This window comes from Eupeodes corollae, chromosome 2 (assembly GCF_945859685.1).
Source record: "Eupeodes corollae chromosome 2, idEupCoro1.1, whole genome shotgun sequence".
Classification (NCBI taxonomy): domain Eukaryota; kingdom Metazoa; phylum Arthropoda; class Insecta; order Diptera; family Syrphidae; genus Eupeodes; species Eupeodes corollae.
The window spans coordinates 105,319,215-105,344,652 of NC_079148.1; the positions used below are offsets into that span (position 1 = coordinate 105,319,215).

At 33.9% G+C, this 25,438-nt stretch overlaps 1 protein-coding gene and 1 long non-coding RNA gene across 2 annotated transcripts; one reads left to right on the top strand and one right to left on the bottom strand.

Annotated features, from left to right (window-relative positions):
• Positions 1 to 308: 308 nt before the first annotated feature.
• LOC129946843 (all trans-polyprenyl-diphosphate synthase PDSS2) lies at positions 309 to 20,268 on the bottom strand. Its single transcript, XM_056057200.1, has 4 exons — positions 19,321 to 20,268; positions 19,057 to 19,246; positions 876 to 1,422; positions 309 to 814 (listed from the first exon to the last, which is right to left on the bottom strand). Exons 1-4 carry the CDS (start codon positions 19,620 to 19,622, stop codon positions 543 to 545), a joined length of 1,311 nt encoding a protein of 436 aa, XP_055913175.1. The 5' UTR covers positions 19,623 to 20,268; the 3' UTR covers positions 309 to 542.
• A 1,208-nt stretch (positions 20,269 to 21,476) lies between these two features.
• Positions 21,477 to 23,007, top strand: LOC129947745 (uncharacterized). Its single transcript, XR_008781755.1, has 4 exons — positions 21,477 to 21,619; positions 21,682 to 22,087; positions 22,161 to 22,590; positions 22,824 to 23,007. It is a non-coding gene; the product is annotated as an uncharacterized LOC129947745 (long non-coding RNA).
• Positions 23,008 to 25,438: the final 2,431 nt, after the last annotated feature.

A 25,438-nucleotide genomic window follows, 5' to 3' on the forward strand; every position in this document is an offset into this window, starting at 1 on the left:
TCATTGATCACTATTTCTAAACCATTGTGTGGGTACTTAGATAAATGCTTATCTTTGCTGCATGCTCTTCTAGAGTCCACTATACCATACTTCGGCCGTTTTGAAAGGCAGATCCAGATCCAATCATTTTTTTAATTAAGTCGATGTTTTTACGTTTCTATTATGAGTTACCCAAAGAAAAAAAAACAAATAGAACAAATTTCAAATTAGACATTCAACCGCTAAAGAAAAACTAGAAGCTGCATCAATCAGGGAGAGTTTTAAAGTCGTATTCGATTTTTAAACTATTATTTTCAAAAAATATAAAATTTGTTTTTAAAAATATATTCTTATTATATATTTACTACAAAAAATGACTTGTTTGTATATAAAAAAATGTCTATATGAGTGCACAAACAGTGTATACATACATAAATAGAAATGGAAAAACAAAAAAGATAAAAACTGTAACAATCCCAACAATGTTAATATTATTTTTTTTTAACAAAAACTTATAACCAAAAACTCCACCGAAATGTGTTTTCTAAAACTAAATTCTAACATTACATATCCTGCATTGCTAAAATAATATTCTCAAGCGCCGTTCTGGCATCGGATGGAGGAAATCTTTCTAGAACATGCATGGCTGCGGTGGTGTGTTTGTGTTGCAGTTCTTTTGTTTTCTCCAATCCTGGACCTTCCAGTATGGTTTTGTGTAGCTTTTGGTAAGAAATGTTATCAATTGAAACCAGACCCTTTTCAATTTCATCATACAAAGATGGATCGTGTTTAAGGTGGAATAGAACTGGAGCACTGATCAAACTGAATGTAGAGTCTATAAAATAAAAAAACAACTTTACAAATGTACTTTTAATTTTAAAAAAAAACTAACTTACCCGATGGTAATGTGCTACATTGAAAAGGTTCAGCATCAAGACAAGCCTGCCAGGCTAGGGATAGATGTTTGCCAAATAAATAACCTAGTTTTTGCATTTCTTCATTTTGACCGGCTAACTTCAACGATCCCTGACAACTTTTACCCAAAAGACTACCAGCATTTAGAATATGACGAACTTCCCATTCTTTTTCTGGATCTCCAAAAGTTGATTGCACATCGATGGGAATAAGAGCATCGGTTTCAGTGAAATCACTGACAAATGGTTTTGTTGGTACTGCATTACGTGGATAGTCGATACCCGGCTTGGATGGAAGTGGATTATTTTGTTCATCACGATCGCCAATAAATTCAGACTCACTAAAATCTCTAACAGCTGATGAGATCAATTCACAAATTTCCTGATTGCGCAAATTGGCTAGTTCGGCACAAGAATGCGCTAACAGATAATCGCCTGTTAGGAGTCCAATTTTATTGCCAAAAGTCATGTCCTCATAATTAGCTTCGTCTTTGCCAGCTTCTGTGGTGCGTTGTAAATTAACTAAACTCTAAAATGAAAGTAATAATAAAGTGGTTAGTTTTATTTTATTTAAATTTTTTTGGTTTTCAATGTTTAATGTTTTTTATTTGCAACGGATTGGTTTTTTCGAAATTTTCAAACGCATAATTTTATTCTTTGCACTTAAATTTTAGATTTTGGCATAACAGAAATGTTTTTCAAATTTGCCTTTTTAAGTTTTATCGGGAAAACATTTTGTTATACTTAAACACATTTTTAGAAGAGGTTCCAAAAAAACTGAGCTAAAACTGCAGTCTTAAATAGAATTAAATTTCGAGCGAAATTTTGTTACCATATCGCAATTAACAGGAAATCAATAATTTTCCAGGTGAAACTCATAATATGGCTTATTAGTTCTTATTATTTTAAGTAGTCTTATTATTTAAAAAAGAGGGTGGGATGCGACCCACACTGATAACTTCCCATCCCGTCTGTCGATTTGTCTTGCTTAAAAGTTTGTCTATATGTAGTCGTATCAATTTTTACCAAATTTGCGTACTATTTCTTGTAGATTTTATTTTTTATGAAAAAACGGACTGTTGGATTTTAATATACAAATAACTGAATATCGAAAACAATATTTTCTGTGAAATAAAATAAGTTTGAAGCCAATATTTTTAATTTTCGAAAAGCTATTTGAGTCGAAAGTAAATTTTTACCTAGTTTTAATATTGTTTTTTTTAGAGTTTTATTTTTTGTAAAAAAACTGTCAATTCGATTTTTTTCAAAATTTTATCGAATGTTAAAAATAGTATTTCAATTTTTTGAAAAGATATTTGAGTCGAAAATCAATTTTTACCAACTTTTGTTAAATTATTTGTACAAAAAGTGTCAATTCGATTTTTTTCAAAATTTTACTGAATGTTGACAACAATACTTTTTGAAAGATAAAAGTAGTTTAAAGCCAATATCTACAATTTTTGAAAAGATATTTGGGTCGAAAATCAATTTCTACCAACTTTTATACAAAAAAACTGTCAATTCGATTTTTCTCAAAATTTGTCCGAATTTTGAAAACAATATTTCTTATAAGTAAAAATTAGTTACAAGCTATTATCTCAAAATTTGAGTCAAAAATCATTTTTTACCAACTTTTGTTAATTTTTCGATTTTTTCAAAATTTTACTGATTTTTGACAACAATATTTTTTGAAAGATAAAAGTAAATTAAAGCCAATATTTCAAAGTTTTGAAAAGATATTTCAGTCGAAAATCAATTTTTAAAACCTTTTATTAATTTTTGTTTAGGTTTTAATTTTTTGTAAAAAAAACTGTCAATTCGATTTTTCTCAACATTTTTCAGAATGTTGAAAACAATATTTCTTATAAGATAAAATAAGTTTGAAGCCTAAATTTCAAGTTTTTGAAAAGATATTTAAATCGATATTCAATTTTTACCAACTTTGAGTAATATTTTTTTTAGATTTTTATTTTTTATAAAAAAAAACTGTCAATTCGATTTTTCTCAAAATTTTATCAGCTGTTAAAAACATTATTCTTCGTTGCAAAAAATTGTTATGAAGATGAAATCATATTTTAGTCGAAAAATTTTGTACGTGACAAATTTTTTTTTCAGATTTTTTGCTTTATAAAAAAAACCGTTAAATGGATTTTTTTCAAAAAATATATTTCTTTAATATCACGTTCCAATATATTATATAAAATTTAATTCAAGTCTCTAGCGTTTTTGGTTCGTAAGATATTTAGGGTTTACCAACATTTTCACCTTTTTTCAAACTGGTATGGTAAAAAAACGCACACGCACGGACAGACATCTTTTTAAAAATCTTTTATTTCGACTCTAGGGACCTTGAAACGTTGAGAAATGTCAAAATTTTTAATTTGACAAATCGGACCCATTACAATAACTTCCTATGGGAAGTTAATCATCTTGAGAGATTGCCTTTAACACTGAAAAACATTGTCAGCCAAATGGCCGCCACTGCTAAAGTTACATCACCATATCCTCTTGATGGAATTTCCCATGACCAATCCGCACATTTGCAGCTGTATGTCATCAAAAGCTTTACGAATTCCATGTTTAAGAGCTTTAATTGATTTTGGAGCATTGGCATATACCTTATTTTGTACGAAGGAAAATGTCTGAATCAAATCAAAAGTCGATTTTTAAATGCTATTAGTTATTCCCTTTTCGACAAATAACATGGTTTGTAAACTTTTGTTTGTAATTTGCGAACTTTTGCTAAGAATGTATACTACTTTTTTGGTGAATTTTAACTATTTCAGCTCCCAAATAGTAGCTTTTTTCAAAAGAAAACCTCTTATTGGAAACCCTTGATTTGAATTTATAATCACTCTTTTAAGATCAATAAATTAAGCTTTCTTATTTTCTTAGCTTGTCAGAATACATACATAGAAATGGTACCACTTTGAATATTTAAACGTATATTATATAAAAAGATGTTCAAATGGTAGATATGTGCATTCAAGAGGACACAAGCGTCCACAGGTTTTTCTCAAAACCCACCTCTGTCTATCAACTCCTACTCTCACTTTCCCGCGGTGAACATCGGGTGCCTAGTTCCTCAACTGGAGATTGGGTTCCAACCCCAGTGGAAAGTTTTTGGGGCAGCAAACGAGAGAGGGGGGAGAGGTGTTTTCACTAAGGCACCTCTCCTTATCCAGGCGGCAGCGGACGAATTCTCGAGATGGAATCAACGGTGGCGTCTAGAGTTCCAGTAAGGTGGAACTACTTAGTGAACACCTTATAGGGCTTCTTCGACATATTCGGAGCCCAGACCTGTAAGGAGCGGTTTACCGGCTCCCCTTCCCCTGCGATATCTACTACGGCGACTGCTACCGAGAACAAAGACAGCGTCTATTTGGGTGTGGATTTGTTGTTGTCTTGAGGTTCAACAGTGTGAGCAAGGCAATCACGACAATCCGCATCAAGGCTAAATTCGCCAACATAAGCCTAATATGCGCACATGCCCCAACAGAGGAGAAAGATGAAGACACCAAAGATATATTCTTCGAGCTCTTGGACAAGACATATGAGCAGTGCCCTGGCTATGACATTAAAATTGTCTTAGGAGATTTTAATGCCAAGCTAGGAAGAGAAGACATCTTTGTGGCATAATCGGGAGATACAGCCTGCACGACACTACCTCCGACAACGGATACAGGCTGGTCGATTTCGCTGCGGGGCGAGACGTTCTGGTAGCTAGTACGCAGTTCACGCATCTCAATATCCACAAGGGGACATGGAAATCTCCTGATCAATCAACCGTCAACCAGACTGACCACATTGCGATCGAAGCACGACACTTCTCCAGTATCCAGGATATCCGAACATTCCGAGAGGCCAACATTGACTCGGACCACTACCTCGTTGTAGCCAAGGTACGGCTACGGATATCCCGATCCAAGCCAAAACAATGAAGTAGGGTGAGAAGATTCGACGTTAGACGGCTACAATCGCAAGAAACTGCCATGTCCTTTTCCGATCGAGTCTCTTATAATCTCTTAAGGAGTCCTGTGCTTCCTGCATTAAGCATTGAAAACCAGTGGCAACATTGCCTTGCAGCCATCAGAGATGCCGCCTCTGAAGTGCTAGATTTCACACGGCCACCACAGCGAAACCCCTGGTTTGACGACGGATGCCTGCAAGCTCACGCAGCGAAACAAGAGGCATACAAAACGGCACTGCACAAAAGGACTAGAGCTGCTCGTGAGCTCTATAGTGTGCCCGATACATAAGAAAGGAGACCCTCTAAACTGCGCCAACTACAGAGGCATCAGTCTCCTTAACATTGCGTATAAGATCCTCTCTGCCGTATTATGTGAACGTCTGAAGCCATTCGTCAACAACCTAATTAGTCCTTATCAGTGTGGCTTCAGACCAGGAAAGTCCACTATCGACCAAATATTCACACTACGGCAGATCTTAAAAAAAAACCAGGAGCTTCAAATCGATACCCACCATCTCTTTATCGATTTTAAAGCCGCGTATGACAGCTTCTATAGGGTAGAGCTCTGCCGATGAGGGAAGGACAAAGTATATGCTGTCATCAAAAAAGGACATTGAACAACGACGTCTTGGACAAAACGTCACATGAACAGCTATAACTTCGAGGTAGTTAAGGACTTTGTGTACATAGGCACCGCTATAAACACAGACAACGACACCAGAATAACTATTGCAAATCGCTGCTTCTTTGGACTTAGAAGGCAATGGAGAAGTAAAGTCCTCTGTCGAGCATCTAAAATCACCATCTATAAGACTCTTATCGTCCTGTTTCTCATTTATGGCGCTGAGGCCTGGACCCTGTCAAAGAAAGATGAGAACGTCTTAAGATGCTTCGAGAGAAAAATTCTTCGGGTGATTTTTGGTCCCGTATGCATAGGTGGAGAATGGAGCAGAAGATATAACGACGAACTGTGCGGGCTGTACTTAAACACTGACCTAGTTAGCAGAATTAAAGTCCAACGGCTTAGATGGCTGGGTCATGTAGAGTGTAAAGCGAATGGACATCAACGCTCCAGCCCGGAAGGTCTTCGAATCCAATCCCGAGAGACGGTTCACTAGAGGAAGACCGCGAATCAGGTGGCGCACCCAGGTGAGAGAGGACCTCAACCAACTTGGCGTGCGAAACTGGAGACAGCTAGCTAGGGACCGAGCTGGCTGGAGACGCTTGTTGGTTGAGGCCCAGGTCCGTCAGGTCAGTAATTATACTCTTCATAATAAAACTTATCGGGGAGACTCTACGAAGGCGGCACCTAGTGGCAATGCCACATTGCGGGTACGGCGATAGTACACAAAAAAGTGCTACATGACATAATGAATGTTACAGGGCGGGATTGAGGGGAGGGCACCCGGGGCGGAAGCCCCGTGGCTATACAAACAGGGGGCCTCTTCTAGAGACTTCGGAAAAAAAAAATTTCCTTTGATATGTATTTTTTTTGCTCTTTTACCTTTACCTACAGTATTTTATACATGATTTTTTAATTATAATAATCTTAAATAACAGAAATCATTCATCTATATTTGTTTATATAATCAGGCAATCAGTGAAATATCAAAATCTCAAATGGCCCTGATAAGAAGCACTTCCAATTCACTACCCATCTTGCCGTATATGAAATCGAAGAAGCTCTAACCAGCATATCTTACAATAAAGAGCAAAAAGACATCGTGAAGAATGAAGCAACGCACCTTCTACAGAAGATGAGTGGTCTCGAAACCGCTTTGTTTGCAACATTTTGGAACGAACGGCAATGCGTACACTAGAATCATTGAAATCGTTCGTGGAATCCAAACGAAATGATTATGAAAAATACGAGAAGCAGCCAAAAAAATATTCCATACTGATGAATATGTACAATCACGCACCCGAACGAAAAATGTAAGGTTGAATTCGCTCGATTACGGGAAAGCACAAGACGCAAATCTGTCACCCAAGGAAAAATACAAAGTATCCGCCATCATCCCAGTGATTGACAATCTATCCGTTCCTCTTACTGAAAGATTGCATGCTTATGAAGCTGTACACTCGAGATTTGGATTTCTGAATCACATAGAGAAGATGGATGCTGAAACTTTTCACGCTGCAACAGAGGCATTGTTAAAAGTGTATCCGGATGCTTTAGAGCCTATTTGTGTCTTTGATTGACTCGTACAAAAAGGAAAAGGACTATGAAACAGATCAATCGCCGAAACTATTTTACTATCAAATTCTCGAAAATCAAAATTTCAGAAATCAATCAAATCAACCTCGAAATTGCATTGTGAATCTATTTGGTTTTGATGGTACCAAATTGCACTGGAGAGCGCTCATTTTTAAAAATGAAAATTATAAATATACACTCGAACCACGATGAGACAAAACCGTCTATCGAAGCTTTCTCTCCTGAGCATTGAAAGCGATTTAATCCGAGAACTGGATTTAAACGAAATCATCAACGATTTTTGGCCGAAAAAAGCTCGAAAGGTTCCGTTCGTTAACCCTAAAATTTAATTTCAGATAATTCTTTTTTCCGTTTATATGTATGTGTTTGTTCATTACTAAAGGAATGTACTTGGTTACACAATAAATTATTAATATTGAAAAACTCGAGTAAAAAAAAGTTTACTTTATTTTGAAAATAATTTGGAGCACTCCTTTATATCTCCGTTAACTCTGGACCTCTAAATCCGGCCCTGTGATGCCACAACTACAAATGGATGAATAACATCAATTTTCTTGTATTGCAATTTTGTACACTATCGGCGCCAAAACGAATTCTGTATTAAATTTTATTAGCTCGTAGACTTCTTTTTATTTTGTATAATAATTAAATTTGTTTTTCTTTCCAAAAATTGAAAATAAAAACAAAGTGGCGACTTTCCATAACCGCAGCACGAACTTTACCCTACTTTTTTTGGATTTCGGGAAGAAATGTCAAAATGAACCATTTTTGCGTGTTTTGTATGTGAAAATGTTAATGTTTCTCGCTTTAAAATTGCTATAATTATTATTTATTGGTACATATTTATCAAATAAAAAAAACCGCTTGTTGAAGTTTCTGCTGCGGTAATGGAAAGTTGAGCCAAAAAGAAAGGATTTAATTTAATTTAAACAATATATTATATACTGAACCGAAAAAATGTCCATATTTTGAGTTTTTTTTTATTTCAAGTTTCAAAGTAATCATAAAGTGGGCAATTTGCCTTTTAAGGATTATCAATTATCTATCACACACCCTGTAAACATTGATATGCAAAGAAGATACGAGACAACGAGCACAATTTTCTCAAATTTCCTTTTTTACCCACCGAAACAAATATTGACAGCAAAAATATTCCAATAAGAAAGAGGGACAGAAACAAGTGGATTAGTTTAACAAATAGAGAAACAGAAACAGGTGGATTAGTTCTTGCGAAAAGTGACAAAGTTCATGAACAGTTCTTTTTTCAGTTTCTCGTTACTTTGTTCGGCGATCGGTGGGTTCGTGTTCGTGGAAAAAATATTTTTTTTTAAACATGAATTTTCAATAAATCTGACAAAAAAACTTCTTAAAATCAACAAATAAGTGTTTTTCCAGCTAGAAAAATAGAAAATATTAAATTCAAAGTGTTTTTTTTGGAAAATTTACCATTTTTTAAAATAAATTTGTGTTAATGAGATTTTCTTAGATTATAACAGTTTCGCTCTTAATCGCGTCGGTGCTGTCGACTTAGTAGTGCATATTTTTTGGCGGCAATATAAACAATTGTATTTGAATTTCAAACTGGTAAGTGAAATTTAATAAATTATTTTATTAGTTTTATTTTTGTTCATACGTAATTCAAATGCAAATTAAACCTACTTTTTATTGTAAATTTATAATCAATCTATTATTATAATTTTATTCAGTTTGATGTGAACATTTTTTAGAAATTAAAATAAAAGTAACCTGTATTATCGAATGTGCATGAACCACACGGCAGAAAGTTTTGCTTTCGCTTTTTGTTATTTGCTTTTCTGGTATTGAAAAACTATTCCGAGTTTTGCATACAATTTTCAGTTATAATATTTGGATTTTGATTTTGTCAACTTTTAATTTCCCTTGTCATTTAATTAGTGAAGGAATAGATGATCGGTACATTTACATAGTTATTTAATTGATAACTAAATTTGGGAATTATTTAATTCAGGTATGCATGTATTTAGTTTTGATAGCTTTTATTTAATGCTATATTTTTGCGTATATGAGTAATTGCAATTTAAACGATTTTATAGATGAAACTTATACGAAAAGCTCGGTAACTTAAAACATCAGATAATGTGTTAAATCCAATACTTCTGATTTTTCGGATTCTTGTTTATAATGTTGGCTTAATTAATAATCCAAGTTTCCGGCCTCGAGCGCCGAACATAAAATGTCCAAAAGTCACAAAAAAAGCGAAAATACAACTAAATCGAATCGAAATACAGAAAACTGTTTATAACTTTTTAAGCCTTGGAAACACGCTATTTTGTCATTTTTTGGACTGGTACATGCATACGTTGTGGTACCCGTGGTATGATGGTTAGTGCGTTGGACTGTCATTCAAGGGGTCTTAGAATCAATCCCTGCCTGTGCCACCTTAATTAAAAAAATTATTTTCGCGGGTACTGCCTCTTGCGAGGAATTGACAAATCCTTCAAGAGTAATTCTTGTCATGAAAAAGTACTTTCTCAAATTAGCCGTTCGAATTTGGCCTAAAATTGTAGGTCCCTTCCATTCCTGACAACAGTACTCGCACACAGGAATAGTTGTGTTGTAAGTCACTAGGCCCTGGTTCACAACGGACTGTTGCGCCACCCAATTTATTTTATTTTATTTTTTTACATGAATACATTACTTTAAAACCAATCAATCAAAACTAACACTTGAAAGAATTACTTCTTTCCTACAAATCTTTCAGCCAAACCAAAAAACTGCAGTTACGGCTGTCAGTAGTTATTTTGAAAAGAAAATTAGTTTTGTTGCGAAAATAAAATAAAATTAATAACAATGAGCCAAAAAAAAAAAAAAACACCGAATGAAAAATTATTTTTTTTCATTCATAGTCAAGGCAGGTAACATGCATTGTTGTGCAGCGTTTCAAAGGGGAGTCAAACTTTAAAAGTGCAAATCATTCTGGTCGTCGTGTGGGTTTTGAATGCTTGTGAATAACCGTATTGGACGAAAAGTAAAAGTTAACCCCTTAAATTGCATCAAATGAAATAGCTGCTGAAGTCAACCCATAATTTGTGAAATCAGTATATCCTGAGACTATAATGGCTGAAACACAAACACGCTTCAGCTTCGGCTTCGCCTGACGTTTACGAGTTTAGCCATAGGATAGGAATTCAATGCATGCTATCACAATGGAGCTTCGACCTCACGTTCCGTTTGACAATCGTAAGTAAAAGAACTTAATGTAACATAATAATGTGACTCCAAACGGAAGCTCTAGTTCAATTATCTGAACATTTGCTTTGTCTGACAGCTCAACAGCTGTAAAAATTCCAACAAACAAAATATTTGCTCTTTGGAGGGATGAAATAATAGAAATATTATTTAATTCAACCTCGAAGCGAGGCCACCGTAACGCAGACGAAGCCGAAGCTGAAGCGTGTTTGTGATTCAGCCATAAGGAGCTGACAACGCAACGCACGTATTGCTAGGTGTAAGTAAATGATTTCGCCAGTCAACAAGAACCAACGTTTGAAATAAACCTTTGAGTACGGAAGCAATTCAAATGCTTTTTGGAATGATGTACTATTTTCTAGCGAGAGTAAGTTCACTGTTTCCCGTTCTGATGGCCATACAAAAGTGTGGAGAAAACCAAATACAGCACTCAAACAATAATTACTTGGCACCCACAATAAAACACGGCGATGGAGAAGTGATGGTATGGGGGTGCACCACGCGCGTTTGTGGTTGGCATATAATATTGCACAGGTGCTTTACCACAATCCCTGCATCTCAATTCAATTGAGCATTTATTGAAAGACTTGGATAGTAGCGTAAAAAAGCTAGTGACTTCTTATAAAGTTTAACTAAAACAAGCATTGATTGATGAATGGTATGACATTGGAGAAGAAACGACCAAACATTTGTTGCATTCTATGTCAAAGACGTTCAAATGTTGTTATACATAAATCAAAAGGGCCTGCAAAGTTATTAATCACTTATTGACAAGGATATTTATAAATGACAAAAAAACTTGTACTCAATAACATAATAAAAAAACAACAAGTTATATTTTTTTGTTGTTTTTAACTTTGAGACTTAAAATAATTTTTTGTTCCGATACTATGGTCAAAAGCATATTTTTTCAGTTCCTGCAAGAACTGACTTCTGGGTTTGAGAAAAGTTATATCACTATAATGTTGTTTCCCAATCTTTGATTTTGTATGTCAACTTATTTTTCTGAAATAATTACCTCTCTCGCCTAACAGTGGGATATAGACCCCCAACCCATGTCATTTTTTTTCTTCTTTTGGAGAATTTTCTATTTTTGTTTTTTAAGTCTTCTTTGCCTTAATATCGTAGAAGATTTTTGAAGAAAAAAAAGTTCTCCTTCAGGGCTTTCTAATTTTTTGACATCTTGCGTGCGGTGCTCGAGGTCGGAAACTTTATTTATTATATAGGCCAACTTCATAAACAAGTAACAAAAAAACCAGAAATACCAAATTTGCTCAAGACCTTCTTCCATTCAAATGAAAAAGTTACTCTGTTATTATTGTTCCTAACCAGTATTATTTTTAGGTCACTGTTTTAAGTTAGGTAGTTTAGGCTAAAACTGACTACGTGGGGTTAGGTTAAAGTGTCTGCTGTCCAGTGGCGTAGCTAGACCTTTGGGGACCCTGTATCCAATTTTTTTTTTTGGTCCCCATCATCTACATAATATATAGATACATGTTTTATAAAGCGCAAACAAAATTAAATAATATTTGCACTTCTTCTCAAAGTACTACTTTCCTTGTCTTTTTTTCTGCAAATTTATTTATTTAATCTTCCATACCTGAAGAAGATTTCAGTTTTTCAAGATTATCTGCTTCTATTGATAAAAGTGATAAATCTTGACAACCTCTTCTGTCCCATTGAAGTTCTGAGATAATTTTGTATTATTTTCAGCTTGGAAAAAGATCTTTCAGCTGTTTATCTCATCATTTGAGAACGATAAAAGCTTATCCAGTTCCAACACTTCAAACATACTACTAAGACTATGAAGGCTTTGAAATCTTTGCTGAGTTTGTCCAATCAAAATGCCCAAGCAGGAATAGTAAATATTGACTTTGAAGTAAATTTCCGGATCAAAAATTCTATGATCTTCTGCCAACTCATCAAAAAACTGCTTCGTTATTTTCCTCCTTTTATTTTTGAAGACAAGCGTCACTCCCCAATCGTTCGCTTAATCCTTGGACTTTTTAAGTAGATCACTGAATTTCTTTTGATTTCTTTCTTTTTTAGGCCGTCTAAAAGATTTTGAAGAAAAATACTTGCTTTTTGTAAATCATTTTCCTCATCTTGAAGGGCTTTGGAAACTGGACTTATAATATCAAACAGTAAAGAAAAAAATGACATCAACACAATAAAGTTGTACGTCTCTAAAATGTTTATAACATTTTTACATTCTTCTCGTTCGTCTTTTTTTGTTGAGGTCAAATTGATTTGGTGTAAGGTTTTCATTATAAATGTATAGTTTGATCTTATGCCACATAGTGCATCATTTCATTTCGTGAAGACCATCTCGTAGGCCAAACCTTTTTAAGGGCAATTTTATATTTTTCGAATGAATCGTTGTGCAGCAAAGACCAGCGCTTCGTACTGTTACCAAAAAATGTATATATTTTCTCTAAACTATCGAAAATGTTGACACTTCAAGTATATTTTTTGTTGCATCATTAAATATCAAATTTAATGAATGTGCTGCGCAATGAACATAGTCGGCATTTGGAGTGTTCTCTTTAATAAGGGCTTGTAATCCTCCATAAACACCCGACATAACATTCGCTCCATCATAACCTTGTCCTCTGCATTTGGATAAATCAAGTCCATATTCACTTATTGTTTTTAAAACTTCTGTTTTTAGCCCTTCGGCACTAGCATCAGTAATTGGTACGGTTTCTGTTATACATTTATACCTAATAACAACAGTTGGTCAATTTTTGATAGGTCTTGTGTTGTACCCAAAATTATAGATAGAAAAGGATTTTTTTTAATTTCTAAAACAATGTTTTCTCTTAATGTGATACAACCAACAGAAGTGACAGTAAGGTTTGTTCAAAATATTAGAATAAAATAACCATGGTCTAACAATTCGAATACCAGCCTTATTTGAATATGAGTAATGAAAGTTTGAAAAACATCGAGTTGCTTCCGAATTCTTTGGAAATGGTCCTTCAGGTTGAAAGGGGCCTAATTTAAAAATTATTTTTGTATTTTGGTTTGTATTTCTGTGTGATGTTGGAGTTGGAGCTTGAATAAAAAAGTGTTTGCAGGTTGAAGTTGTAGTATTGTTGGTTGGTAGGACGTGAAAAAAAGAAAAAGATACACAGGAAAAAAAATATTTGACGCATGTAAAAAATGATCAACGGAACATTTTTTTGTAATAAAACTTTAATAAATATTTAAGTGAATGTTTTTACACACGTCTTGTGCTCTATATCTTTGGGGGGCCCTATATCTTGGGGCCCTGTTACATGGATACAGCTGATACAGCGGTAGCTACGCCACTGCTGCTGTCTGAAGTAGCTTAAGCATTTAGACCAGTAGTTTGTCTGATGTGATATCACCGATGTGATACCACAAGAATTTAAGGATCATACCTACTCTTTAAACCATTATTTTCGTGTATTGTGTGTGTATTTGTAGGTCTCTTTCCGAAGATGTTTTAAGTTTGTAAATGTCCAGCATTAAATTTGTAGAAATCTCTAGATGAAAAATATAAAACATCATTCAGTCCATCATACATCATATCCCCCCATTTTTGTGTTGGATTGTAGATTAGGTTTTTTGTTGTTATCTTTACTTAAAAAGAGTGTAATGTGTAATTTAAATGCTTATTTCAAAACATTAATAAACATGACAACCAAAAAGGAGGCTAGGTGCTACCTACACTAATAACCTCTTATTGAAGACATTTACAGTTTATTTTATGTCGAAAAAACTGAGACCTAATACATATTTTGTTCTCTTGAAAAAACTTGAATTGCTTGGCTTCCACTCAAATCTCCTAAAATGGATCAGATTCTATTTGGTTGGACGAAGACAATATATTAAAATTGGTGATGTTCTTTCCAATGAAATACAAAATTATTCCGGTGTACCATAAGGTAGTCATCTTGGTCCACTCCTTTTCATTTTATTTATAAATGATTCACCGAATAGTATTAAAAGTTCTAGATGTCTTTTATATGCTGATGATCTCAAGATCTTTATTTCTGTAAGTTCTTCATCAGATGCTAGTAAAATTCAATTGGATATGAAAAATATTACCAAGTGGTGTTTCATAAATGGTTTTAATTTGAATGTAAAAAAGTGTAGTATTGTTACGTTTTCTAAAATAAAGGATAGGATATGTTTCGATTATAAAATTGAGAATCAGTTCTTAATGAGGTTAACAAATCAAAAGGATCTTGGTGTGATTATTGACTCGAATATTAATTTTTCTCTCCAAATTGATAATGTTATTTCCAAAGCTAACGCCATGTTGGGAATTGTTTCAAAAAGTTCTAAGTCATTCGAAGATCCTTATACTTTAAAGACGCTTTTTGTATCCCTTGTAAGACCGTTATTTGTATATTGTTGCATATTATGGTATTCTTTTAAAGTAATTTAAGGATTGAAAAGGTTCAGAAGAGATTTACAAAATTTGCTTTACGAAAGATTTATAATTATTCAAATATGCCACCTTATGAGACCAGATGTGCTTTAATTGACTTAAAACTCTAAGTATCTAGAAGAAAATTGTATTCAGCCCTTTTTGCTTACAATGTTTGATTTTAATGAAGTCTCCATAAAATATTGTAAATTGAAAGACGAATAAATAAATAAATAAATATTTAGTAGAATTGTTTTTTTTTTTTTTTTGTAAGAAAAGTAGGATTTTTAGCTTGTTCTTATAAGTACTTACGTAAAGTTACATCTATGTATGTATTTGAAAAACAATAAATTTTGATTCTATTCGTTGTTTTTTTTCTCTTCAAAATGAGAAATTAAAAATAGTGTCTTACCGTTGATTGCCTATACTTTTATTTTATTTTCACTTTTATTTACTGTAATTTAAAAAGTTTTTCAAATACTATTTATTGGTTCACCAATTAAACCGACTAAGAAATTTTAAACTGTTTTTTATGTTTTTATTCAATGATAATTTCTACTCTGTTTCAATCGAAAAATTATAAAATATATTTGACAAACACTATAATTTTATGCAACTAGGTTATCTACATAAATTCATATTTCCCGAAAATGAAGGTGAAAAACTCTGAAGATTGGGTAAATACAGGTAACAGCGATTTTTTATACCATGAATATGTTATTTCAAAGATGCTCCCAGTTAACCACAATTCAAGAAAAAATATTAACAGTTTATAATAAACGTGCTAGTTTTATGGATACAAAATTCATCTGTTTTGAAAGTTAAAGTCTCTTGATTAGGATGTTATTTATGTATCTTAAATACACTTGAGTTACTAGTATGTATGTACATATGTTTTTAAAGGTGTAAAAACACTGATTTTCAAATGCGAAACAGCCTTAAAATTATAGCAAACAATACATTTCAAATGTGTTTATTGTATGGAGAAAAGGAAAAAGAAAAGACACGTGTTACACAAACAAAAACTTTGATAAATAATAATTACATTATAAATCAAATCTCATTTTCAACTAATAATAGGGCTATATTTTATTTAAGTTAAAAAATTGCAGGCCTTATGTTCCTTTACCCTTCTTACGAAAAATTCTGTTCTCTAAATAGAAGGCTCTCTGTTTTCATATGAATTGTATTAATTTGTTTTTATTTAAAAGCACACCAATTGGTATCGATGCAATTCCTACTTTATGAAATAACTACTAACACGCTTAAATGTGCAAAAGATGAACTAAAACTGTTCTAAATGAAAATAAGTTCTTTGATAAATAAGCAAGATTTTATGGAAATCCGTAAAATTCATAAAAGCTTGCTCAAAGTTTCGATGAAACACAAGAAATAATTCGTTAGGAAGTTAATAAAAGGGATCAAAGTTATCTTACTTTAAAAATAAGATAAAAAACTATAAGAGATTTGGGAAAATGTTAAGAATTTTTAAGGAACAGTTATTGAAAAATACAGAATTATTTACTTTTTATAAAATCGTGAAAAAAACACGAAGGGCGGTACCAGAAAATTCGTTACACTCGATTACTTATAAATTGAATACTGTGCATAAGCTCGTGTAATTTTTCACTTAGAAAACAAAAACAATCTAAATGCAAAGTTGTGTGTCTATTTGATAGAACTTCTGCTAGTTAACTTTTGAGAACAACTCTCGTAAAAGCCAAATTTTAGAAATTTTGCTATCGCGAGCTCACTGCTAGGATATTGAGAGTTTTCTTGCTGAGGGTACTCTCATAATCGTATCCAACTAATAGATTTCTTCTGAGTCAAATCGTGGTTAGACCCTAGTAACCAATTTGGTGCGGGGTCTGCTCTTTGAAGAAAGCTTCAAATTGGAGATCCTCAACAGTTTCGACATTTTTGCCGTTTGACGGTTATTGAAATTGAATTTTTGGTACAAAACGTTGGACCCATAATTTTTAAAAAAAAGATAACCAATTAAGGGAAGCCATACTCATATTTTTCAATAAGTTGATTGGTTTCCTCCAATGTCCACTGCTTTGACATGTTTAATCTCGACTGCTACGCGCAAAATACGAACTGTGTTGGTATTCCGCGAGCTTTCCTCGGATAGATAAACACGTGTGTCCACTTGCGAGTGACTTTCAAAAAGATCGAATGTCGAGAGTAATTATTCAACTCTCCGCTGGCTACTCTCAGATTCTCTCTCGAGTGAGAACGACTCGCAGCACGTTTATGGCTGAAACACAAACACGCTTAAGAGTTCAGCCACAGGAATTCAATGCATGCTATCACAATGGAGCTTCAACCTCACGTTCCGTTTGACAATCGTAAGGAAAAGAACTTAATGTAACATAATAATGTGACTCGAAACGGAAGCTTTAGTTCAATTATCTGAACATTTTGCTTTGTCTGACAGCTCAACAGCTGTCAAAAAATAGTCAACTCTGCTCTTTGGAGGGATGAAATAATAGAAATGTCATTCAAAGCAACCTCGAAGCAAGGCCATCGTAACGCAGACGAAGCCGAAGCTGAAGCGTGTTTGTGATTCAGCCATTACTCTCAAATGGACACTCACCTTAACTAGTAAATTGTTAAATGTTGGAATATGTTAATTAATGCATCATTTCAACTTAAGTATCTCCTTGAAAGTCTTTAATTCTACCGTTAATGCTGAATTATAAAATTTTAAGATGGAAAAGATTAGAGCTAAGTTCGTATTTAAGTTTGTCTTCTGTAAAACAAGACACAAAAGTAAAACAATTTGCTTATTTTCAAGTTTTTTTTTTCAAAGAATATTTCCAAGTAAATAGTTCTTTTAAAATAAAAACATATTCAATTTGTTTAAAATTATACAAAACTCAGTAAACTAACTTTTCGACAGCTGGTTTACAGAACATAATTATAAAGTCAAACTTCCCTATAACGAACGTCTACATAACGAACATCTCTCTATTACAAATTGATTTTTAGTACACATCTTTTTGGTTACTTTTTTGGTGTGTTTTGATCTCCTTAATTCTTATAACAGATTTCCATAAAGCGAATTTTTCTCTACAACGACCAAATTTTGTTGCTGGAAATCCAAATCTCATACGTTTCCACATAATTGTTATGTTTTTTCAGATGATTTTCTATTAAAAACAATAGCATGCAGAGAAAAAAAACCTTATAAGGGGATTTCCCCAAGATTTTAAATCCAAGCATTCTATGTTAAGTCTTCAGTGAATATACATGATTGAAAATGTCTCAAAGTAGCATTTCTCTTGAGAAAAAGTTGTTGATAATTAATAGAGTTGAAGAACGATTGACTTAAAAAACAGATACTGCTATGACGTGTTTCGAACCTTTCTGGAAATGAAGAGTAACGTACGGACTAATTTATTTGAATCTCTCAATTTTTTAGACGATTTTGTTGAAAAAGAAAAATGGAAGAATGTTATCCAAACTAAAATCACTGACTTCCTTAAATAAAATTTAAAAAAAAATGTCTGTATAACGAATTTTCTATAGAACAAAATAATCTTCTTGTCCCGTAAAAAATCCCCTATAGGGAAGTTTGACTGTATTTAGTACGGTACTCTTTTTTTCTATAGTTAAATTTTTGAGAAGTAAAACTGTACTAAAATTCATGATTTAGGAATTAAAGATAACATATATTAAAAAAAAACCTAAAACCAAAAATATGTTAGTACTTCATTTTGTACTATAAGCCTCCAAATGTACATTCTGAAATCTACTAACGCAAAATTTGTTTGTTTGTAAGTTCGTAATTAACATTCTAAAAGATGTATGCTCACATATTTATATTGAAAGCAGCATACTAAAATTCTTTGAAAGCCAGCCAGCCAACAAAGTCCCAAGAAGTAAACTTAATGGGGAGAATATCAATGTGGCTATCTATTTCTAATCATAGAATTCTAGAATTGATTGATGCAAAAACATCAAAAATAACCTTGGTTGGTTTCTTCCTTTCTTAACTAAACAATGCATTCGATTCTATCAGTACCACCACTCATGTTACTTGCTTTCTTCTTCCTTAAAAAATTCAACTATTCTATTCTTGTCACGTCCAAGAGATCACGTTGATGTCATTAATAAACATAAACTTCGTCGTAGTCAATCGGTCGGTTACTACGCATACAATGTTATGTTAATAATTTTATTTTATTTTTCAAATCTCTGATCTCCACAAAAGATAACAACAATAAAAACAAGGCGTGCTAATTAGATTCCCCTTACAGATGGGATGGAGGGAGGGGGGTGGAGAGAGTTAATTTTTGAATAATTTATGTAAATAACGTATATTAGCTATGCAACTTACATTATGAACTAAATGTGAAATCCGAATCATTTCGGTAATCTCCGCCAATGCCCTCTGCGAATGAAGCACTCCAGCACTTTTGTCCTGTTCCATATCAGGAATATGTGGCGCATGACCTGCTGCCTTGGAAATTAATAAAACAATCAATCCCCAAGCTTGCATTGTATTTTTCCCATTATACAGTAGATGCCTAAAAACAAAAAAAAAACTTAATTTTGAGAAAAAAAAAACAAAACCCGGATTTAATGAATCTTTGTAAATTACTTGGCAGTCTTAAGCAACGGATGATTACTCCCCACCAGCTTTCGCAGATGCAAGGCCACATTGGCGATTTCATCGCTTAGGAGCCACCGCAGGCTTAGGAACGATGTTGGATAGCCAACGATGCGTTCTGCTTCACTAACAGCACGGTTCCAATCGTGCTTAGGGACTTGCTTGGTGGCAAATTTTTCATCGCACCTTTGAGCCACTCGCAACGAACGCGTTTGGGTGAAAGTCACAGGAAGTTGAACCGCTAATGAGGAGAAGCGACACCTCACTTGTTGCATAAGATGCTTACTTAACATGGTTTCAAGGGAAGTTTGTATTTGTACAGAAAATAGAGGCACTTTGTTTATGTTTTTTGTGTGTGGGATGGACTAGGGTATGGGAATCACTACAGGATCACGATCTCTTCAAACGCACTATTCGAAAAAAGCAATAAAGCATGAACACGACCGTCTCCGTTGAAATCGAAAAGAAAAAGTGAAACTCTGGTTGATGTTGAGCGAACGGCGCAATCACACCGAAACGAACGACGAACAACGACCTACTTTCTTTTGTTTTGTTCGTCGTTTTTTCTTCTTCTCTACTGCCAATTTATTTCTTGGTATTTCTTCAGTGTCAGTCTTCTGTGGTGCTACTGCTGGTTGTGATTTCGTAAACAACATCGGAATGCAGCAGCATCAATAGCCATCACGGGCACGCAAGCAAGACACAACAAACTAATGAACTCTAGCTGCACAGCACGAGTCGTAAGACAGTGAGACTTTAGCGAGCTGTAAGCAGTGAGGTAATTTAAGGCAAGTCAAATTAAAAGAATGTGCGACCAGACGGCTTTATGGAGCTGGGAATTGTGGCTTGAAGGTATCTCAAGTGTTTGTGCTCAGTTAAGTAGAAATAGTTTGTTAGTTGAGCATGGTAGCTAAAAAAGTTATATCTTATAAGAAAAACTTCAATGTTTTTGCCGATTTCGCTTTGACAGCGACGTTTGTTGAAAAGGAAATTTTTGACGTTTATAAAATGACGTTTATTGTGTTTAAGGAAATTTTGTGCACAGGGATGGCAATAAGTCACTTTGGGGAGATAATTTTTGTATAAATCGTTATTTTGTTGGTGCCGCCGCGGCGCGCCGTTCAAATTCAATGATAGATAGATAGATACAAAATTTTATTTTCTGAATATTAACAATTTCATGGTTTTCGTAACAATATAAATTAAATGAATGACAATAACATATTATGTTGCCTATCAGGTTAAATTGTTTACTTAAGTAAGTTCAGCGTTGGATTGGTGTATTTTTTAAGAATATTCATTAATTATTAGTTTTCTATATCTTAGAGCGTTTTTTTAAATAATTGTAAAGTTGTAAATAGTTTTGGCCATTCAGGATTTCTAGGAACTGATCACGGTTAAGTTTTTCGCTTCCAAGGAATCTTTTTCTGTAAGTTCGGAAACAAGGACACACTCCTACAAAATGATACGTATTTTCAGTAGCGTCAAGGTTGCAGATCGTACAAATTCTATCCGTAATATTTTTAAATGCTCGTGCATTGAGGTCGAGCAATCCACACCTGGACTTTAATACCATACTTATCATTTCACGCGAGTTACTATCATTGAAATAGTTTGCTACCTCAGCATAGTTTAAGCTGCAATATTCATCATGGAATCGTGATTGTAGAGCTCTATTAGGCTAGGCGCGCACATGCAACTTTTAGTTTCGAAACTGTTTGGTTTCTAATCTGAGCACTATAGACTTATACGAGAGTCCGCGCACATGCAGAAACCATTCGGTCGCCCATTCGAGCAACTTTTTAGTTTGTGTTTTGACACAAACTAAACAATCACCCCAAACCAATTAATTAGTTTGTGTCACAAGGAATTTTAGGTAACTGCGCGCACATTCAACTAAATCGTTGAACAATTTTCTTTAAGTGCAAGAGAGAAAAAAAAATAGGCAATGTTTTCCTTTCACAAAAAATTCTGAGGGAAGAGTACCACCTTACATCTCAATTTCACTAGTTTTCTCTTTCATACATTGATTGCGAAAATTTATTAGTTGCTTAAACCCATAAAAAATGTCTGTATCCTACCATGATACACGTAACTGCGCGCACATGCAACTAAATAGTTTCTTTCGTATGTTTGTATTAGTGCATTTCAGTGGAATGATTCTTTAAAGTGTGACGAGGTTAGTAGGATAGTTCCAGACGCGCAGAATAATATATCCTTCTCGTATGTTTGTTTTCATAATTCAATTGCTACTTTTTAAACGTCAAATGTATTTATGTACTGAAAGGAGGTGGTTATTATTATTTGTAACTGAAAACAAAACATATTTTTTAATTTTTATTTTATTTTCAGATTATTATGTACTTCAATCGTATCAAAGTGCGTCATCGTTTAAAAAATGGAATAAAGCACAATTATTTCAAATGATGTTCCGCCTCTCACAAATGGGAATGGCAAGAGTAAAACAACGCTGTCGCCGTCGAATGCTATCAACCAGACTGCAAATGGAATTGTATACAATAAAGAGTAACATAAACAACATTGAAACGGAAAAGCACCCACGGGAGCAGCAGTATCAGGAAGAGGAGAATTCTATGATGATGATATGATATGATATGATCGGAGCAAATCTTCATTCGTAAAGGTTCCTCTACACACAGCCTTCCTAGTATATCTTGGCTTTCACCTGCTCATGATATTGGGCTACATCAATCAATTTATGTGTGCCCGAAAAGTAGCTAAAGAAAATAATCGAGGGGTAAGATGACGATTTGAATCGATCTGAAATTCACGAACTGACAGACTGAGTCTGAAATTCCATTTGTTTCCAGGGCTATGTTACGCTATACGATACCTTCGAGAATTCTATTCACGGTATGTCTATTGCTGGAATTTCCCAATTTGCAGTGTCCCTGGTAGGGAGGTAACTCTCAAAGATCGCATAACCATGGATTACGGTTGGACATTTGAGTTCACTGGAAAAGAAACAAGATGCTTGAACAGCGTTGCAGAACAGACGGCTTGGCTTTAGACAGTCCCCGTTGTAATGTGTGTTGGAGTGTTCGATTGTCCGAAGTTATTGCATTGAAGAAGAAATACAAACCTTATTTGCATTTGTATGAGACGCATAGTGTGGTAGCAATGGGACCAAATGGTCGCGGTACTGTCTACTATTATGGTGCCGATCGGAAAGATGTTGATATTCTAATGGGAAAATTTAAGATCTTTGGCAGTGCTGGTGGTTATATTGCTGGAACAAAGGTAAAGATTTATTAAAAGGTGTCAATCGTATCCAAAACAAATTCATTGTTTTTAAATATTTTGTTTTTTTTTCTTGGTGGTCTGTTAAACATTTGGTTTTATAATAAACAAATATAATTCTTTTCTCTTTTAAAATATATTAGTTATCCCAAGCGTTCACTTTGAGTCGAATATTATTTGATTATTTATTTGTAAAATGTGAATTATATAAATTTTATTATTTTATTTTACAGAGCTGTAGGTCGTACACAAACTTTCCGTAAGGTAGCGGTTGTTGGAGTTGGGTTTCCTGCCACTCAAATTGTGGAATGACGTACATATACGCTTAAGAGCAGTTTGATAATGCCTTACAAGTGAATAGTGATTGATGAAATAAGTGATTCAGTAATCAGTTGGCCTAATGTATTCATGTAAAGTAAGAGATTCTAATCCGATTATTTATTAAGTTAAAAGGAATAAATAAATAATAATAAATAAATGAATAAGGTCATTTTATAATTCGTTTAATAAGAATTTTATTTGATTTATCTTCCCATATACATATATATAAGTATAAAGTTAGTTACTAAAGATCTATTATATTTCTATCACTAAAAATAAATAAGTAAAGCAAAATTGAAAGATGTTTTATTTTCATCGCAGTAGGAAAAAGCGGAGTTCTAGATACATTTTTTGAAATTGCCCTTTTACAAGGCGTTGTGAGTTCAACGGGTGAACCCAATATTGCCTTTTGATTGCAGGTTTATTCCTTCTTTCTAATTCAAACGCACATATCAGTGCCATTATGTAAAAATCCATGCCTAGAAAATTTTGACCTTCAAAAAACAAAAAATATATTTTATATAATTTTGTATTCCAACAATATATCTACTCTTTTCTTTCATAAGCAAAAAAATAGGACAAATTTGAAACTATTTTGTTTCGTGTATATGAGATAGAAATAGTGAATAAATGTTTTCTGTGTATTGGTTTATTTCGTTGATTACTTTTGGAGTTGCTTATGTGCGCGATGTTTGGGCAACTGACGATCAAACTATTTGGTTTCGAAAAAGTTGCATGTGCGCGCCTAGCCTTAGTGTGTTCCGAAAAATGCCTTTCTAGTGTTCCAGTCAAACTGAATGTTCAGATCGTTAAAGAGTTCTGACCATTTGTCAGCCCAGTGGATCTTTTTTCTCACGATGATATCCATAAGTCTTTTTGGCAGTCTGTTTTCAGGCAGCGTGCTTACCCTTTAGATGTATTTAAAGTGGAGTTTTAGTGTCGTAATATAAGCTTTTCTTAGACCAGTTTCAATATTGAGAACATAGTTTGGCGTGTTATTAGGAAGGGAGAAGCATCTTTTGATGAAAAACCTTTGCAACTGTTCAACTTCGTCATTCTCCGTATATCCCCAAACTTCGGCACAGTTATTCATTATAGACTTTGAAGCAGCTTCGTATATTTTGAATTTATCTGAGTGTTGTATGTTCTTATTTCTGATTAAGTTTGACCAAGTAGTATTAATTGAATTCTTCTAATCGAAAAAACGAGATCAATAAAAAAGGCAAAGAATGCAATCCAAGATTATAAAGAGTGGATAACAGCAATGGCGGATAATGATAAAAGAATTCACGAAAGGAAGAAGAAGAAGAGAACCAAATAGCTACAAACTTCTATATTGATCTATACAAAACACGCATAGTAGAAACTGATGATATATGTATTTCTAGAGCGACAAAACCAGGAAGAAGATTTTCCACCATTTCTTAAAAGTGAAACAGAGCGAGCAATAAATAGTTTAAAGAATAAAAAAAGCAAAGGAAACGATGGGATATTAGCTGAATACCTAAAGTTCGGCAACTTTTCACTGGCCAACTGGTTGACTACTATTTTCAATCAGGTTTTGGTCACCGAGGAAGTCCCAGACCAATGGACGAAATCGGAAATAATTCTCATACATAAAAAAGGGAACAGGGACGATATCAACAATTATCGCCCGATAAGGATAATATCATTGATATACAAGCTTTTTGCGAAGTGTTTATTTGAGAGAATAAAAAAACCACTCTTAATTTAAATCAATCTTTTGAACAAGCCGGTTTTAAATCAGGTCTTTCAACAATAGATCATCTACAAACCGTTAATCAAATAATAGCAAAATGCAAAGAGTATAACATCACAATATACTTTGCCTTAATCGATTTTGCAAAAGCGTTTGACACAGTAGAGCAGAGATTTATTTGGAAGGCGCTTCTCAAGCAAGGTGTAGACGAAAAAATAGTTCGAATCCTAAAAAAAATGTATGACAGGAGCACATCCCACATAAAAACGGAATGCATCGGACCAGATTTTAAAATATCGCGATGTGTATGGCAAGGAGATTCAATTTCACCCTCACTCTTTTCCGCAGGCTTAGAAGGAGTATTTAGAAAGTTAGACTGGGAAGACAAAGGATTAAAGATAAATGGCAAATGTCTCTCAAACCTCCGATTTGCCGATGACATTATAATTATCGCAAACAGCAGTGAAGAACTTCAAACGATGCTGAACGAACTGTGCTCGGAATGCGGAAATATTGGGTTGTCAACAAATCAACAGAAAACTTAAATTATGACATATGGTGCTTATGATCCAGTTAGTGTTAATAACAATATATTAGAATACGTTGAAGACTACACATACCTTGGTCAGATTATCTCATTTAAAGACAAAGAAAAAAAGGATATAGAGCAGCGAATGACAACACTTGGAGGCAGTTCTGGAACGTTAAGTATCTTCTTACATTGAATATTTCGAATAAAACAAGGAAATATGTGTTTGACTCAACAGTTCTTCGAGTCCTCACCTAGGGGTGCCAAACTTGGCAAGT

Excerpts from the sequence above, each read along its gene's own strand:
- LOC129946843 (XM_056057200.1), bottom strand. The coding sequence starts at position 19,622 with ATGTTAAGTAAGCATCTTATGCAACAAGTGAGGTGTCGCTTCTCCTCA. Across the intron at positions 19,247-19,320 it reads CCGTTGCTTAAGACTGCCAA|GCATCTACTGTATAATGGGA; the intron begins GTAATTTACAAA and ends TTTTGTTTTTAG. Across the intron at positions 1,423-19,056 it reads TTTCACATTTAGTTCATAAT|AGTTTAGTTAATTTACAACG; the intron begins GTAAGTTGCATA and ends CTTTCATTTTAG.